This window comes from Lissotriton vulgaris, chromosome 5, assembly GCF_964263255.1.
Source record: "Lissotriton vulgaris chromosome 5, aLisVul1.2, whole genome shotgun sequence".
NCBI lineage: Eukaryota > Metazoa > Chordata > Amphibia > Caudata > Salamandridae > Lissotriton > Lissotriton vulgaris.
Window position 1 is genome coordinate 1,499,645,905 of NC_141693.1, and position 18,385 is coordinate 1,499,664,289.

Below are 18,385 nucleotides of genomic sequence, written 5' to 3' on the forward strand. Positions count from 1 at the left end.
ATTGTACAAATTCTTTCTGTTATCAGACGATACGTCAAAGAGATGTTTACCCTTGGCACCAGAAATGGAACCTTCTGTTGAGGTTATCAATGCCATCGTATGATACAGCATTCTGAAGCAGAAATAACAATGCTTTGATCAGTAGGCACCACAAAATAATCAGAATCCACAGTCCTTGGTTTGCACTTTACATACATTGCACACCTCTGGGGATTGAAAGACGCCCTTAGCGTGATCCAACATCTGCCAAAAAGGACTACAAATGCTTGCCAATCTAGCCTTATGACAGGAAATAATTGATACCATTATTTCTGGAGTTATTTAAAGGTACTAATTACACAAAAAGTAAGATAGCAGCCCATTAATCCAAAAACTAATCACAAAATTAGAGGATAACAGTGGAGGCAGGAGGTATATAAGCAGGAAACAACCAGCTTAGGATCAGTACAGAGGCAAAGATGGCAAAGCTACTCTTCCTTACGGGTAAGTCCAGATTTCCTCAGACTCATTCCCAGAATTTAATATCATTTCTAGAACACGAGACAGTGATTTCCAACTTGCTGTTCATTTCTTTAGAATAGAGAACTCATGTCCTCACCCACGTTTTGTGTATTGGTGAGGGTTTGCAGCAATTCCTTTGTTTAGAATAAAGCTCCCTTTAGGTGTCCAACTCATCTCATGATTGTGTGCTTGTGGTTGAGCAGTATCTTTTTTTATTGGTAAGGGAGGGCCTCCCAAAGGGACATCTGTGTGCTGAAAAATGTATCTTTTGGTAGCAGTGTAATCTCTTTATGGTGGCAGTGTGGTCGGTCACTGTTTTCTCACTGAGTGCTCGCTAGCTTTTCTTGGATATGGGTAAACCGCAACTGTTATGAACAATAGAGATCACATGTGATCTGCAGATATTCTAATCGCTGGAGCCTGGGTGCACTGACAGTCTCCTGCTGTTCCTGTGGTTTAGTAGAGACCAACAGTTCATCTGGTTGAGTTGTTTGCAGTACCTTTGGTCTCAGCCAAACAATGATAACTGATTACTGTGTCCTGAAAGGCATTGGGTAAAGAACAAGATCAGCAATTTAGTTTACTAACACCTGGTAGTGACAGAAACAAGCCACAACATTGTAGAGTTACTTTTTATTGTTCACAAGAGCAAAGCTTGTCAGCAAAAGTTGCACTCCCTAAGGTCTGAGCATAATGTTTTCTCCTCAACAACACTTTAATTACTTCTGTTTTTTTTTGTAGGTTTTGCGCTCCTGCTTAATGCTCAGCTGGGTAAGTTTTATTTAAAACTTGAACCCATTCTCTTGAAAGGGACTTACCTACATTAAGATTACAGTATAATTTATTCACCCAAATAAAACAAAACGTATAAGCTGTATAAGCACTGACTTTCAGAAAATACAACCTTGGCATGTCAGATACTATTGTAAAAAGTTCCACTGCAATCTGTGATTACAGAATATACAATTTCCCTTATCACTTCTTATGTGAACTAAAGAAAAAAATAATCTGAGTTAGACTGGTCAATTTAGCTTACCTAACGCAGTCTAAGTAAACAGTCCATTTTTCATGAGTATCACATCTCAATCCAGAAAGGTTATGGGAAGCTAATATATGTCTTAGAAATAAAAGTTTATGTCACAAATATATGTTTTATGAGCAAACATAGTATAAGCTCCCTATGTCCAAGAAACTGTTTTATAGTAAATGAAAATGTACCATATGTTGAAATTTTATTTGAAATACACACCAGGGGCAATCTATTGCCCAAACCAATCACTTATATGGACTATTGCCACAAGATTATTGAGAAGATTTTCACTTTACTCAAACTATTTTGTTTTGTTAAGGTCTGAACTTGAACTGGCTTTGGAAGCGCTTAAAGGCATTTTTCTATGCAGCTTTCCATTGCTTTTTAGTAAGGTTCTTGCTATGTAGTCCCACAAGCATACAAAAACTAAGACTGCTCTGAAAAGATCACATTTTGTATTCAGAATGTGATCAGGGCCACTTGAACCCACAGACAGTGAGAGCAAAGCTCAGAAAGCCAGCTCGATTAGGCTTTTTTATTACTCAAAAGAACCACTCTGGGATGGGATTTATCTTGATAGAGCACCAAATAGCAAGATTTATTTAGCGGTGCTGCAAGTGGCGGTCAGTCCTGTACTGCAGGGACCACCCAAAAACTACATAAAACTTACTAAAACAAGAAAAAATGATGACATTTTCACAATCACCACCCCATCCAGCAAAATTATAAAAAATAGATGTGCTTCAAAGGCCAGCCTTCATAAATCATGGTTTAAAGTTATATTTTATTCCTGCTGCAGGCTCTGCCTACGAGCTGACATGCTACTTCACCAACTGGGCTCAGTACAGGCCTGGCCTGGGGAAGTTTAAGCCCGACAACATCGACCCATGCCTGTGTACTCACCTGATCTATGCCTTCGCTGGAATGTCCAACAACCAGATCACAACCATTGAGTGGAATGACGTGACTCTCTACAACTCCTTCCAGAACCTCAAGAACCAGTGAGTCAATTTTTTAGTGCATAGAATTATCTTCCAGAAAGAACAACTGAGCACATGGAGTCATGCATCACACCATATAAATCAAGTACAGCCAAACTCGAATGACAACAGCAACATAATCCAAACAATTTTTATGGGCTTGATTGAAAAAAATTACCTTCCAACACCTATATGATGCTACAAAGGGAATGCATTGGTTTGTTGAGTGGTACATGCAGAACCCTTTCTTCCAATAAAGTGGAGAACTTACTTTCCTGCGTATTCCTTACCACTCTCCAGAGCTTAAGTCCAGTACCAGAGATCATCTTCTACTTTTGTTGCTAAACCTGCACATGTTCAACACAAACCATAATCATTCTATGCTCCACTCTAGTCAACCTAGATGTAAAGGGTTGACTAAATTGCAAACCGATCATTGCTACATCAACTATCACCTCTCCCAGCAACTACAACTACAATATGCACAATGCCCACCCTAGCATAGCTTAAACTCTACGGAACTACTTACATGAGTTCTATACGTCAGCAATCTGGACTACTGCAGTAGTCCCAGTCAACTTCACATATTACTGGACTCCTAGGAAAAGTTCTGCACCTCTAAGCCACGTCCGATTTGAACTAACAGGAGCTAACACCTCCACTACAGCTAGCAGATAGCATGGAGCATGTTATAACATGGCTAGCAAGCACGAGCACCTTGAAAATATCCAAACACTGCCTTCCTGGCCCTTCTTTGCACACAGTTTAACATGAACGAATCCTATGCTTTTAGGAGTAATGTTTAAAGTTTGATAAACATCTTCTAATGTCTTACCACCCCCTCGCCAAAAGCACTTGCTTTTATTGTTACTTTTCAGTGTAAGCTCTAACGTATCATTAGTTTGAACCTCTGTACGTAATATCTGTGCAAGAAAATTCACAAAATATAAGATGCAATATTAAAGCAAGACCGTGCATGACTCTTAAGATGCTTTAATATTGTATCTTATATTTTGTGAATTTTCTGGCACAGATATTATGTACAGAGGTTCAATAGGGCCCTAGTGTAGGCAGAGCCTGCACTAGGGCCCTAGTGACAACAACAAAAAACATTCAATACTGACATTCAGTTCCACACACAGTATAAAACATGTACAAAGTGTAATAAAAAACTGAATGACTGATAACAGTGTGTGCATCGCATATTCAAAAAACAAGCTACTATTCACAGATATTGAAGTGGGAGGGATATGATATCACATTTTACTACAAGTGGTAAATATTGCCAGACGACAAACATTTACGAAATATGGGAAGAAATAGATTTAATGATGTCCAGCATCACCACGTGCTGCGAGGAATGGAACACTTTGCAAGGAACCATAGTCCTGATTGGCTGCTCTCTTTTCTAGGAACGGCAATCTGAAAACTCTGCTGGCAATCGGCGGCTGGAACTTTGGCACAGCCCCGTGAGTATTGTAAATGGAGTTGAACTCTAAGGCTTTGTGCAAAACCATCCCTCAGCTGTTGACGCTTCTTTCCCTATGTCCTTCTTCTTCTTCTTCAGATTCACTGCCATGGTCTCCACCCCACAGAACCGTCAGACCTTCATTACCTCGGTCATCAAGTTTCTGCGACAGTATGAGTTTGATGGGCTGGACTTTGACTGGGAGTACCCTGGGTCTAGAGGAAGCCCCCCTCAGGACAAGCAACTCTTTACCACACTGGTCCAGGTAACATGGAGTGTAAATGGTGGAGGGGCTGTACTATGTGACAAGAGGAGCATATATTATGTACCTAAAAGGTACAGTGCCCAGGTATTTTCAAGGCAATTTAATACCTTAGCACTCCATTATTCGTGCATTTAGAGTCTAACAAAAAGTAACTGCCTGCCTGCTTTAAAAGTGACCCGTAATAGCCGACATATCAGGCAGTTGTAGAGATTGAGTGATGAACTAAGTCTTGACAACAAATTAAAGGAAAACACCATGGCATTCAAACAATCTGGCTAAGTTATTGTTGCATGGCAACAGAGAAGTGGGGTTTCCAGTGATACAATTTAGAGACAAGCACACAATACTGAGCATCTACATGCCAGAAAGTAAAAAATAAAAACATCAAAAAATGTACTGTTTGGGGATACTAGCAAGTTATTGCAATCAAATACATGGGAATTTAATTTTTTACTTGCAACTATTACAAAAATGGAACTTGGAAGTCAAAGGGCATCACAAGCAGAAGACTCGTAATTAAAGATGATTGTTAGTAGTATAAGCACAAAACTGTTTTTTTTTTCTTTAAAAAAAAAAGAAAAAAGGAAGGAAAGGAATCAAATTCGATGAGATTTCGTTTATCTAGCATTAAAGGATTAGAAAATATTTCAAAAGACGTTGCCAAGAGAGAGTTCACTGGTGCACACCTAATAACATTTTGCTTAGCCACTGAGATCCTCTCATAAGATTTTAATATGTCATTTTACAGTGGATGGTGTTGGAAAAGGCAGGTGTGGCAGTGGATCTGTGGCAAAGCAGATCTCTGATGGGGGCTGGAAACAAAGAGGCACAATTGACTGGAAGCTGTCCAATGCCCATTTATCCTGTTAGATGCCCTACAGTAACTCTTGGGACATCACTATAAAAGTTCTGAATGGCAACCTAGGATTCTAAAAAATAATGCAGCTGACTTACAGCAGCTTGCTACCACTGGCTGAAAGTACCAAATGTTGCTTTCTTATTCACTTACACTACACAACGCACCAGATACAAATAAAATGATCACAGGTACCCGGATAAAAACATCAGCAAACTAATCTTCAATCTGCTCAAAAACTCAGAGTACCAAATCATCATGTCAATGATAGAAATTGGCTATACAAATACTAATTACTCAAGGGCAATATCAACAGATTCAACTCATTTTGCAGACGAAAAAAATGCAAGAGTGGGAAAACTAGAAATTAGAGGCTTTAAGGTGCCGAAAGACATTGCAGTTATCTTGTGTTTCTTTCATACAGGGCTTAACAATGCTGGCTAGCGGACTACATTTCTGTAGATGAGGCAAGTGAGAGACTGAAAGGGAAGTGATATGGCCAGCATAAAACAATGCATTCATGGGGGAAAGTTGGGACTGGAATTAGGGTTTCTTGATCCTACATGTAACTACCAAAGGCATCCCCCTCCTTGAAGACAAACAAATCTTCTAAGAGGCACAATGGGTTCAAAGGATGGATTAATGTAAGAACGACACTAACACTAACTGGATTCGACAGACATTTTAAAATAATAAATTATAATTTAAGGCCACTCTTTTTCAATTAGGCCTTGCTTAACTTGTTAACATATGGATTCTTCTGTTTTTACAGGAAATGCTTGCAGCCTTCCAGCAGGAGGCCACTCAGACCAACAGGCCCCGCCTCATGGTGACTGCAGCAGTGGCTGGAGGTATCTCCAACATCCAGGCTGGGTACCAGATCCCTCAGCTCTCGGCGTAAGTAAACTGGTCAAGGCTTGGTTCCAGCCGTCTATTAAAGGTCCGCTCCAGCTTCGGCCCTTTCACAAGGGAGTGGGCCTTTAATGGCCAGTGCAGCCCACCTACAGCGGGCTATGAAGCTATTAGAATATTCTGCTCCATGAGGGCAGAATGTTCTAATTAAAAAATAAAAAGTCCTATCAGAGCCTCTCCTTAGGCTCCGAAGCCTTCGTTTCACAGCGCTTGCCATGAATGTTCTACATCTAACAGCGCACGTAGGGCCACTGCTGTCAATTGTTGAACATTCACAGCAAGAGCTCAGCCAAGCCAAGGAGTCCCAGGAGCTGAGCAGCATTCACCCCTCCCTCCTTCTAAAGCCCTGGTAACACTGAGCTACAGGAGGAGGGAAGAGTGCAGGCTGCATGTGTCCTCCTGCACCGCCTCTGCCTTTCACTATCCTCTGCCTAAATAATATATTTGAGAACCGGGGGATAAATAAAGGCTGATATTGTGCATTAGGACATTTAAATGTTGAGACCAGCAGGCCTATACCAGTTCATAGAGGCAGCTGCTGCTTCATTGTCTTGAATGGAGGGCTCAACATTCCATTTTTCTAATTTGCTATAGAATCTATAACAAAGACCATTACTTATATATCCAAATTATATTAATTGGTATGTTGAGAGCTCTATTGAAGACAATGGAGAAGCTGCAGGCTTACAGTGGCTGGTATAAGCCCGGCGCTCCAACATTCTAATGTTGGACTTCATGTTTCTCCCATTTTAATTTAGAGCATTCTACCCTTAGTGGGTGAAATGTTTAACATATAGCCCTTCTGCCTCAAGCAGATTCCTTAAGGAACCTAAAATTAATATCTGAGGTAACATGGGTGTGGTCTAAAACTCTGCCTTTAGCTACTCTATGAGTCACTGGTATAGCTTGGAGAACGAGATATGTGTAAGCAAAGTTTGTCAAGATATGAAGGAATTCTAGTACAAACCAAAAAGGAAAACTATAACAAAACTATAACAAAATAAAAGAAAAGTTAAACAAACTCTATACCAAAGTCATTCATTAAAAACACATTTTGAACGACAGTATCTTTACACTGACAAGCCATACATGTCCAGATACATGACTTAAGACAAATTTTCACCTCCGCTTATGGATTGATCTTAACCGCATCGCTGCGGCGATTATTTTTCCGCTACGCTGCTTTTTTGTAAAAGCCGCGTTAGATGACGAGCTCAGCTCGTCATCCGCACACGCCCCCCGTGGCTGATGAAGAGCTGAGCTCGTCATCAGCATCGAAGGGGTTAACATCACTAATGCTATCATTGGCAGAGTTATATACAAAAATGTTAAAGTTCCTTAAAATGTGCAAAGGAATCTATTAACAATGTTGTCATCCTCTGCTAAGCTTAGTTTTAGAAAACAATGTAGATTAAAAATGTAAAAGGGATTGTTACTTTAAAAAAAATAGTACATTTGTAGCATGTAAGGAGTATCCCTGGAAAATGCATTTCACCTCTTGTCTTCTGATGGCAAGTTTATTTCTTACAATGCCACACTAAAAGCAAAGATAGGCAATATTTAAACCGCTTGATGAGTCCTTGGTTCACAGGGATATTTTATTTAAAGCATATTTGCTAAAATGCTCACAAAATAGACAACGAAAAATAGAGTTTTTGTGAGCAAAATATCTGGCATTTAAACACTGTGTCTCTGCAAAAACAGTTCTTTTAGTAATTCAAAAGATTTCAATTGATTAAAATGGTAACCTGCATTTTTCTGGCAGGGCTCTTGACTATATCCATGTGATGACCTATGATTTGCATGGATCCTGGGAGGGATATACTGGAGAAAACAGCCCCCTGTACACCAACCCTTCTGCCACTGGAGCAAATGCCTACTTGAATATTGTAAGTATAGCTACACGTCTATGTTTTCAGTGGAATTCCCAGTAACAGTAAATCATACAGAATGCATGAACTGACTGACATATCACATCACCGAGAGCGTTTCAGAACTTAACAGAAGCATTCTCTTTGTAGGATTACGTCATGAACTACTGGTTGAGCAATGGTGCCCCAGCGTCAAAACTTATTGTTGGCGTCCCCACCTATGGACACACCTTCGTTCTGAGCAACCCATCCAGCAATGGAATTGGAGCCCCAACCTCTGGAGCTGGACCTGCCGGGCCTTACACCAGACAGGCTGGGTTCTGGGCCTACTATGAGGTATGTGAGTCAAAGTACCCTGATAAAGAATCACCCACCTTGACAGATTTTGAGAGGTCTGAAAGATGCTGAGCAACTACAGCATTGGGATGCACAAATATGATTTTAATGCAAACAAACAGATTTACACACCATACTCCTATTACAATTCAAAGGTCTAACATTGCTATTTTATTTAATAAATATTTAGCTGATTATCTCACCAACATAAATCAACAGGTCGATAGAAACATGTAACCTCAAAAATTCTCTGATTCAAAACTCTTGTTCAAACAATTAATTCTAAAATAAAAACAGTACACGTAGTCCAGCTTGCGTTTACACTTGTATGATAGTCATATGTCTGTCAAACTTTACTTCACTTTACTCATTGAGATTCTAAACCTCGGTAACCTCATCAAATCCTTATGTAAACCCCCACCCTTGCTTCTGTAAGCTGTGTATAGTGACACTTAATTGATCTGATCTAGGTAACAGCACTGTGCTACCCACCAGGTTCAGGTATGCGATATATATTTATTCCGCAGTAAAACAAAAGTTAACTTTATCTAGACACCGACATAGAATATTGAGCACAACGGGGTGGGGTGAAGGGGGATGTTATACAAGTGTACAGTCCCATCAGTCAGCTGCCTGGGATTTGAATTATGAGACTTGACACAGCCATCTTGGAGTGTCGGTACATGACAGAGAGCGATGTGGTTGGAGAATGCTGTGTTCCATTAAAGTGCACCTGTGTTTCAAATTGAGCAGCCTTTCTTCATCTACAAATGATATTTACATTAAAGCAAACTTTATTCAAACTTAAACCACTACAGATCTGCACCTTCCTGAAGAATGGAGCTACTGAGAACTGGTCATCTGCTGAAGAGGTTCCCTATGCATACCAGGGTAACGAGTGGCTTGGATACGATAACGTCAAGAGTGTTACTCTCAAGGTACGATTTGAAGATTGACCATTTATACAATTACCTTGCTAAAAGCAATGACATTATAGGTTCCCACATATCTATGTTATGTTAATTCAGTTTATAATATCTGCAAATAACCCTGGTGGGGTGTCTCGGTGCAGGGCATCACAAACAGATAACCCAAATAATTAGGTAACAAATAGCAGTTTTAAGAAGTTATCTGAATTTGTAGTGACCCATGTATTGACATATGTATAATAGGGAGCTTGTTCTAGTGCAGGGGAGGATGATCAAAGGATCAGTCACCCTAGCGATGAGTGCTGCTTTCCAGACAGAGGGGTGACTTTCCCAGTGGCAATGGATACATTAAATAGTGGGCAGATGGCCAGTGCAAACTGAAAAGACAAGGACACTGAAATAGGAGGTGGGAAGATGTCTAAGGCAGACCCTGACTTAGCAGTTGCCAGTACCTTCTGAATAGAGTCAGGCAAGAGTGGTTTACATTTGCCAAAGGTAAAACCATTGGTTGAGAGTGATAAACAAGGATTAAACTGCTCGCTGTCTTGCAGAGTTATTTTGGGAAAATTCTGATAAATTATATTGATTTTTTCTTTGTATTTATTCGCAAGGTAATCACAAAGAGCTTGTGATGGTACAATCTCTAGAGAGCAGGCTTGAGGGTTAAGGAAAGGGTTAAGCACTTTAAAGAGCCCCTTAGAGGAGTTCCCAGTCTGATAAATTTGGAGAGAAATGTGTGCTTTGTAGGCTTTTTTATGTTGCCGTGATATTTTGTTAAGGCTAGTTTATATGCCTCTTTATCAATGAGATTATTGAAATGGCGCCATCGTTTCTCAAGCTTTTTACACAGCCTTTTAAATACGCAAATCCAGGGTAAACCAGGGTGCGTGCGTTCCATGGTTGGAATTAGAGCAAGGTTTTATAAGGGCTAATTTGTTAAAAGCTTCATTAGCAGCTTAGAGGTAACCTGTTGGAACTTTGTCGACATCGGAGTCAGCGGAAGTAGGTCAATTTAAATACATTAGAAAAGGCACAAGTACCTTGTACAACTCTTCGAGGCCTTCTGTGCATGCTCAGGCACCCTGGGTTTAGTAATCTGAAAACAAGTTAGAGAGTGATCGTCCATAGAAGGGGTAGAGGGGCATCACAAGACAAAGCGGGAGCATTTGCAAAGATCAAATCTGGTGTGGCACACTTGATGGGTGGGACCTATCACTTTCTGTTGGAGGCCTAATTAAGTTAAGTCGGAGATAAATTGAAAAACCTCAGGATTAGAGGAATCCTCTCTATGGAAATTAAAATCACCCAGTATAAGAAAATATCGGGATGCAACAACATGGAGAGCAATGAATTATGTGAAAAGCTGACTACATTCTTTTTTAGGTGCTGGAGAGCAGTATATTAGGGCATCCCTCCAGCAGTCCTTCGGAGAGATTTACATTTTAAAAAGTACAAATCTTTGCCCAGTCTGCTTGTGAATTGTCTATAAGTGAGACTTTGGTGGTTTCTTTAAAGATGATGGCTATGCCACCACCTGTCCTGTCTTCTCTGTTTAGCCTCAACATTTGGTATTTATCTATGGCAGTAATAAGACAAGAGTATATTCCATCCACTCTTTATAGGCTCAGTGGCTGATGAAGAACAACCTGGCCGGTGCCATGGTGTGGGCCATTGATCTGGACGACTTCACTGGCACATTCTGTAACCAAGGAAAGTTCCCCCTGATCACTGCGCTGAAGACTACTCTCGGAGTGCAGGCTTCAGGTGAGAGACATGATTGCAGAATTGTTTTAATATGACATCAGTGGCTAGTGCTTGTATCTTTGTTACCATTATCCTAGGTGTAAACTAATAAACACGCTGCTCAAATGTGCCCACAGATCCGGTCTGACAGAAAACCATTCCTGCATGTTTGAAATGGCCAAGTCTTAAACATATCAATTTTGACACACAACACACCACCTATGACCAGACGCTATGCAGATCATGTATACAAGCTGAAAAAAGTAGTACATTTGATAAGAAACTCATATATATATATATATATGTATATATATATATATATATATATATATATATATACACACAGACACACATACAATGCCCACTTGGGCTGGACCCTTTGCCCCCCTCTGGCTACCATAGTTCATTATCACGCACTTGCGTTATATTCCTACAATCTAGGTCTCACATGATCAACCACGACACCTAGCTTAGCTTCGAAACTCACTTGAGTAAAACGCCTGGCCACCGAATGCACATTTGCCAGATTCAGCAGGCCCCTCACTTCTCCACGAGATAATGACTAGCGCTAACACTGCGCTTTTTTATCTCGGAGAAAGTCTTGCCTGTAAGAGGTTTCTTTCAAAGCGTGCTGTTAACAAATCCAAATAAACACGCTTGCCTCAAGATCAGCCCGCCCAGCACTCCCCTGTAAACACACTCAGAAAGGGATGCGATGTACTCACGACATGTCCTGCTCGGGCTCCACGAGGTTACAGACTGCAGAGCAGTTGGGAGCTTATACCGGCTTTGCAGGAACTCTTCTATGTCCAAACCAGCACGCAATAGGCAGCAGCCATCAGTGTTACACAAGTTCAGATTTCATAAATTAAACAGCCACAATTCGCAAATGTTGGTAAATTATATACACGACTATTATTTATAAATTGTAATGATGTAATTACACTGTTTATAAAATATTTCTTTGCTTTATGTGCCACAATGACTTGCAATTTTGAGCGCTACCAACTTTTCTATGTTTAATGTCACATGGTTACCTATGTCACATGGTGGTTCTACCACATGTCAATTATGCACTAGTATAAATGAGGCTCACTAACATGGTGCAAGCAGATGTAGTGAACAAGGCGGACTTGTCCGCCGAAACGCGTCTCATCGTTTATATTGGTTAATAAAAACCTTTGATCTTCATCCACGGAGTTGATATGTATATATAACCTGCTGCAAGCACAATCTCTCCAATTTGGGCTGTAGGCTCAATTGTATTGTTTCTAGACAGAGGAGAATCTACAGAATGTCTCAAGATCCCTCATCCTCAAAATGTCTCAAGAGTACCCTTTTTCTCATGGTGCTCTTCATTAAGCAATCAATGCAATTGGTCAGAGGATTTAGATGGGTTAGCCAGGATAGGAGCCAATGTGGGGCATGGGATACCCAATCAAAACACACACTTTGCTAATGATGCATACACTAAATTTCAAGTATGTCCTAAATGGCTGCCCAGATACTACCTTCTTTGCACATGTAAGGTTTTTGGTCAGAGATCTGCAACTTGTGATCACATTAACAAGAGGTGTCCTCTAAAGAATCCATGTTCTGTAGTCTTAGTCTTGGATAGTCGCACTCATAAAGGAATGTAATCATGTGAGAACCAACATGTTTTCCTCTGAATTGCAGGCTGCACAGCTCCCGCGGTTCCTGTTGCTCCAGTCACACCAGCTCCGGCCACAGCAGCTCCATCTGGCGGTGGCAGCAGTGGAGGTGGAAGCTCAGGTGGAAGTTCTGGTGGAAGTGGATTCTGTGCAGGCAAAGCCAGCGGTCTCTACCCAGTCGCCGGAAACAAAAACGCCTTCTGGCACTGCCTCAATGGAATCACCTATCAGCAACACTGCCAGGCTACCCTGGTCTTTGACCCCAGCTGCTCCTGCTGCAACTGGGCGTAAAAACATTCAGCATCGGAACAAATCAAATTGCTTGTTACAAAAATGTAATTCTGAAATAAAAACAATGCAGCATAAACACAGGTTTCTCAAATACTTTGGCTAGTGTATGAGTCTAACATTTAATTTGGAGTGTTTAGGAACAACTATGTTTTTTTTTTAAACAGATTATTTGATTTAACTCATTCATTTCATCAAAAAGTGCATTTATTTAAAATAACAATACCTTCCAAACAAAAACTCTGCCTTTAGCCTACATTAGTTGGCTTGCAGCCAATCCCTCTGCTTTTTTGCACTGGTGTCCCAACAAAGGTATTTCATGAACTTGTACAAGTCAAATCTCTGCTATTCTTGCGTTATCAAAAATACAGTAATGCAATTTTGTTGGCATTGTAGAAAGTGTGGCTCATGCACACAGCTTAATCAATGCACCTTAATCCTCATCTGCCAGTCCAGTACTGGAATCCATAAAAAGCTCCTCATTGCATCAAAAATATGTAAAGCTCCACCCTCTACTGCTCTACTATTGACCCTAAATATGGGGTTACTGCTGTAGTTAAAATGGTGGCAAGCAAAAAGGAACAATAGGGCATTCCATTACAGAGCATCTTGCACATAACTAAGGAGATGGGGACTTGAATGAACCGAATTTACATACCAGGCCATAGACTTTAATAGGATGCTCTGCTGGAGCCTATAATATGAGCAGCCTACTTAGCCCAAAGAGATGAGAAAAGGTTTCTGACAGGGATTTGTGAGAAAAGAGAGTGCAAGTGTGCAAAGTGCATGGGGTCAGCGATATGAAGTCAGTCACAGGTTTTACTTGAGCTCAGAGGCATCTATGGGCTCTGAGCATCGGTGAGTTAACATTAGGGGAAATTGAAGGATTTGACAAGCCTAATGGCTGAATGAAAACTAATAGTAAACAGTGGATAAACCTTTGCAGAGGAGGGCAGTGGGCAAAATCTACTTGGATGTGATCTGAACACAAATGTAGAGAACCAACTAAGAGTGAAAAGTACTAGTCAAAGTCAAAGTCAAAAGAATTTTTATTTGTTTTGGTACTCAGTGGAGGACCACAATTTTTTTTTAAAAAATTGCACACAGTATTTTATACAATGCAATACAATTTCAATGTAACTTTTAAAAATGTATACATTTTATAGCAAACAAATTCATTTGGCGGCCTTTTACATATTAATAGCAGATCTTTAGCAGTAACAATCCTACATGTCCGATAGATGGGATCAAGACATGTCAACCGTGCATTTACAACTTTAGCATTTGGGCATATAAACAAGAGATGCTCAAGATTCTGGTTTCCCCCCTGGCAGAGAGGACATAGCGGAGAACTGTCTGGTCTCCAAGTTGAGGTAAATGTTGACACGGGTAGTATACCTAAACGCAACATCGTAATTGACCGCCTTGCACCGTGTGTGAGAGAATAGTCTAAGTAAGGCTGGTTGTGCTTATATTCCAGGGACTTAGCATAAGATTTATACACAGATAAATTAGTACAGTGTAAGTGGTCAAGCTCAAAGCTCAATTTGGGGGTAAAATTTTTTAGAAAAAGTTTGAGTTGTGCAGGTGTCCAGGATAGCAAAATTTCTGAGCTGATTTTTGCTAATAGAAATGCCGCTGTCATATTTCTGAAAAAGATAAGATGAGAAGTATCTTTATCAAATGTCTCGATCTTTAACAGGCATCGTAAAGTACCTTCTTTAGAGTGGAGAAGGTTGTAGGCCCACCTGATGATATTTGCTACGGCTGTAGCGTATGCGCTGGTAATTGCAAATTCGAGTTTTAGTGCCTGCACTGGTGTAGATGTGGAGACTTTCAGTATTTTCTTTAGTGTTTTACCTTCTTTTAGATCCATGTAGGACCATTGCTTTAATGGAATATATTCAGAGGCATACGACAGAACCGGAGGTATCTTTGCTCTGTAGACTTTAATAAGTGCAGAAAAATGCCTGTTTCCAGTGGCCGAGTACAGTCGCGACATGGCCCCAGCGTGTAAATCACATTTCCTTTTTAGATGGTTAATTTGTTTGATGTTGTTCATGTTGTGTGAAAAAATCCTGCCTAGGTATGTATATTCCTCTATCTGCTCTAACCTCTCTCCACCCAGCTTCCAGCAATACTTAACTCCTTTTTTTTCTTTCTTGAGAATGCGACCACCTTAGTTTTATTTGTATGGGGGTTAGAAAATGTTCTCTGGAGTAGGTATGTAGAGTATCTAAAAGGCGTTGAAGTCCAAAAGGCGTTAAATCAAACATGACAATGTTGTCCGCATACAACAGAGCGTGTATGCGTTGAGTGGCGATCTTCGGAGGCGTACATATCCCTTGTTGCAGTTGAGATGGTAGGTCGCTTAAGTACAAAGAAAATAAAATCGGAGCTAAAAGACACCCTTGTTTAAGGCCATTAGATGTACGTATTATCTTAGACAAGCCCTTGTTGCTCCCCATTTGCACACGGCACCATGTGTTACTGTGGAGATTCACAATTACTTGTAGTAGTGATTCAGGGATTCCCATCCTCCTTAGTTTATTCCACAGGGTCGGTCTATCCACTCAGTCGAAAGCGGTGGAATAATCGATGAATGCTGCGTATATGGGTTGTGATTTCCCTACTACATATTTATCTAAGATTGTCTGAAAAATTGCTATATTGTCTGTAACTGAGTGATTGGGTCGAAATCCAGCCTGAAACATGGGTATTAAACCCATCGAGAATGCCCAAGTTTTTAGTCTGTCCAGTACTTCCGCTGCGAAGATTTTCCCGGCGGCGTCCATCAGCGCTATTTGTCTATAATTTCCTGCTGTGTTTCTATTTCCTTTTTTGTATATGGGAATAATTGTACTCCCCTGCCAGGACTTCGGTATTTTGCCAGTGTCAAAGATGTAATTGAACAGTACTATGTTGGCCTCAATGAGAAGGACCCAGTTTTAGGAAAAGCACCCACCTCTCAAAGCAGTCACTCTGGGCTCAACACAGCCTGCTCCGTAATATAGATGGAAATATGCATTCACAGATAACTATGAATGACTCCTAACAACATTATACACAACACAAATAAAAACTCACAACTCCTCCTCTTCACCAGTATACGTTGTGAAGACTGTCAGAAGACTAGAATGACCCTTTGCAATTTGTCCACTGCTCGTTCGACACTAGCATTATGCTAGGCAATAGAGACAACCCTACATGTTGTTGCCCTCCCATAGAAAACCTTTTCAGCCTTACCCCCTACCCATGCCAGGGATATATGAGATCATACTCACAGAGCACATACCAAGCGCGTCCTCTCCAGACTTTCACTTACCCATTCTGGCATAATCATTTATACAGACTTTGGACAGTCGTAATCAGTGGCCGCCTTCTCTCCTCCTGACAAACAAGATACAATGTACCTTTCAGTTTCCTGGACACACTATACTGTGCAGGTCTGGAAAGTGCCTGCAGGAGCATCCCATGCCACTGCAAACAAACCATGCACAAGGTCTCAATGCACGCTCCAAACATACTCTCATTACTCTAAGAAAGGGGTCTTACACACAAGACCGTGCAAGCTACTTCTTGCTTCATCTAGGACTTCATTCCAGAACACAAATGGTGACAATGTAGTGATTACAAAGGTTGTTATCAATCCCTGATGAGCAATCTCTTAGGAAAATGTCATGCCATATGTATTCTGCCACTTCCCTCAAACAATTATTGAGATAGCCACTTTTAAACCTTTCACTTAAAAAAAATAGCTAAATGTAATGGCAATTTTACACTTTCCTAGCTTTCTAAGTAATTTCCTTCTAGCTTTTCAAGCCACCTCTGGCTCTGTCACCACACATAAGGAAAATAAACTGATAAGTCTAGTGTATAATGGAAATTACTCTGAAATAATTTACCAATGGCTCATCTACTCTAGGTTTTATCACAACTAACACTGATAGGATAGAAGCAAATCCATATCTACCTACCTCCCCACCCACATAGCAATGTCAGCTGAAGTATCTTAAAGACCAAAGAGTCCTAGGTAACCTAGCTTCCCTGAGTTACCAAACCACAAGGACAGGCAGAGCTACTTCCCTGTACAGAGCAGAGCAGTGAAGAAAGAGCACCTCCATTTATAAACAAGTGGGCTTTGAAATATACACCAGCGTGTGTGACGAAATAGGAATGAGTTTTAGGTACAGAATTACACATCTAAAGCAACTTAGGTAAAGAGCCTCTACTTTGCTTAGTTGTAGACAAAGAATTCAAACAACCAGAAAGATGTCTATTGAACCTCAAGAGGGCAAGTAGACTATAGGTGGGGCCAGAATGGGTGCATTCGAAGAGTCATTGAGGGGGGGGAGCCCAGTATTACTTGCAAAATGACACCTGTAGCACTTAGTCCATTGACATCGTTCGTAGCTCTCATGCACAGGATTGTAATGAAGCTCTTATAAACGTCTAGTTGGCAAATAACGAAGCACAGCTGAGACAGTCAAGGACAGTCATGAAAACTGGGAATTATGAGCACCTCCAATGCAGGCCATACATTTGTACCTTGCAATTCCCCGTGGGCTGATACCATTGGAGGCCGTTTTTTTTTCTGCTGGGGCTTGAATCTTCCTCTCTCCAACCTCAGACGCTTCCCATTTTCAATTTAACACCTGCAGAGACTATGTCACACTTGCAGTGTAACTCAGTGAGTTCCTGCGTTGTCAGTCACACAACGTGTGATGTCACCACTGCCACACGTTGCAGTGAATGGTACTGCATTGACTGCCTCGGAGGCTGTAAGGAGTGGGCCATAGAGAAGAATATGGGAGACTACACAGGACAGAGCCAAAGTGACAGAGCGGCCAGCCAACTGAAGGCAAGGAACAAAAAAATAAACAAGCATTTGCAATGCAATAGGTCTCGCATTACTGAAAGTTTGAGCTATTGGTGTTGCATTATTATTTGCAACACCAATAGCTCACATTTTCAGTAATGCAAGACCTGTTGCATTGCAAATGCTTATTTATCACTGGTGGAGTGGTGTGGCTTACTGGTTAAAGGCGGCAGACCCGGAAGCAGAGGACCGCCCGGGACCAGGGTTCAATTCCCGACGCGGCAGGGTCGTGGACCTGGGTCAGCGGACTCGATAATTCTCACCTCGGTGCCTACTCTAACCAGGGATCACACTCGGCAACTCTGAGCATTAGCTTGCCTCATCTCCACAACGGCCCCCCACATACGCCGGGGATGCCTGGTTTCACCTTGGAGATACCCAGTAGGGACCATCTCACAGGGAAAGCCAGGACGGGTTCCCCAGCGGTCTATTGCGCAGAGATACTCCTTCGGGAGTCGATTCTAGCGCGTTAGAAACCCGCAATAAATTAAGCATGTGGTGTCACACAATTTAAAATAAAGACATATGTAAAGTTAAGGGCAAGCAACAGTAGGTACTACACTGTAAAGCATTATTTAATATTGATTTAGTTTCTCTTCAATCAGCAATAATAATGCTTTGTAGAGAAATACAATACCATTTATGTGGGAAACTGTAAAAGATAGTTAAATGTTA

General features: G+C 40.9%; 1 protein-coding gene across 1 annotated transcript; it reads left to right on the plus strand.

The window, feature by feature from the left end:
* Positions 1-354: 354 nt before the first annotated feature.
* On the plus strand, positions 355-12,910 carry LOC147712849 (acidic mammalian chitinase-like). Its single transcript, XM_086923513.1, has 11 exons — positions 355-483; positions 1,243-1,272; positions 2,331-2,532; positions 3,924-3,980; positions 4,079-4,244; positions 5,873-5,997; positions 7,778-7,901; positions 8,034-8,219; positions 9,038-9,157; positions 10,771-10,912; positions 12,569-12,910. Exons 1-11 carry the CDS (start codon positions 459-461, stop codon positions 12,832-12,834), a joined length of 1,443 nt encoding a protein of 480 aa, XP_086779639.1. The 5' UTR covers positions 355-458; the 3' UTR covers positions 12,835-12,910.
* Positions 12,911-18,385: the final 5,475 nt, after the last annotated feature.

Coding starts and splice junctions, on each gene's coding strand:
- LOC147712849 (XM_086923513.1), top strand. CDS start 459: ATGGCAAAGCTACTCTTCCTTACGG. Junction 4,245..5,872: donor TCTTTACCACACTGGTCCAG/GTAACATGGAGT, acceptor CTGTTTTTACAG/GAAATGCTTGCAGCCTTCCA. Junction 7,902..8,033: donor CAAATGCCTACTTGAATATT/GTAAGTATAGCT, acceptor TTCTCTTTGTAG/GATTACGTCATGAACTACTG.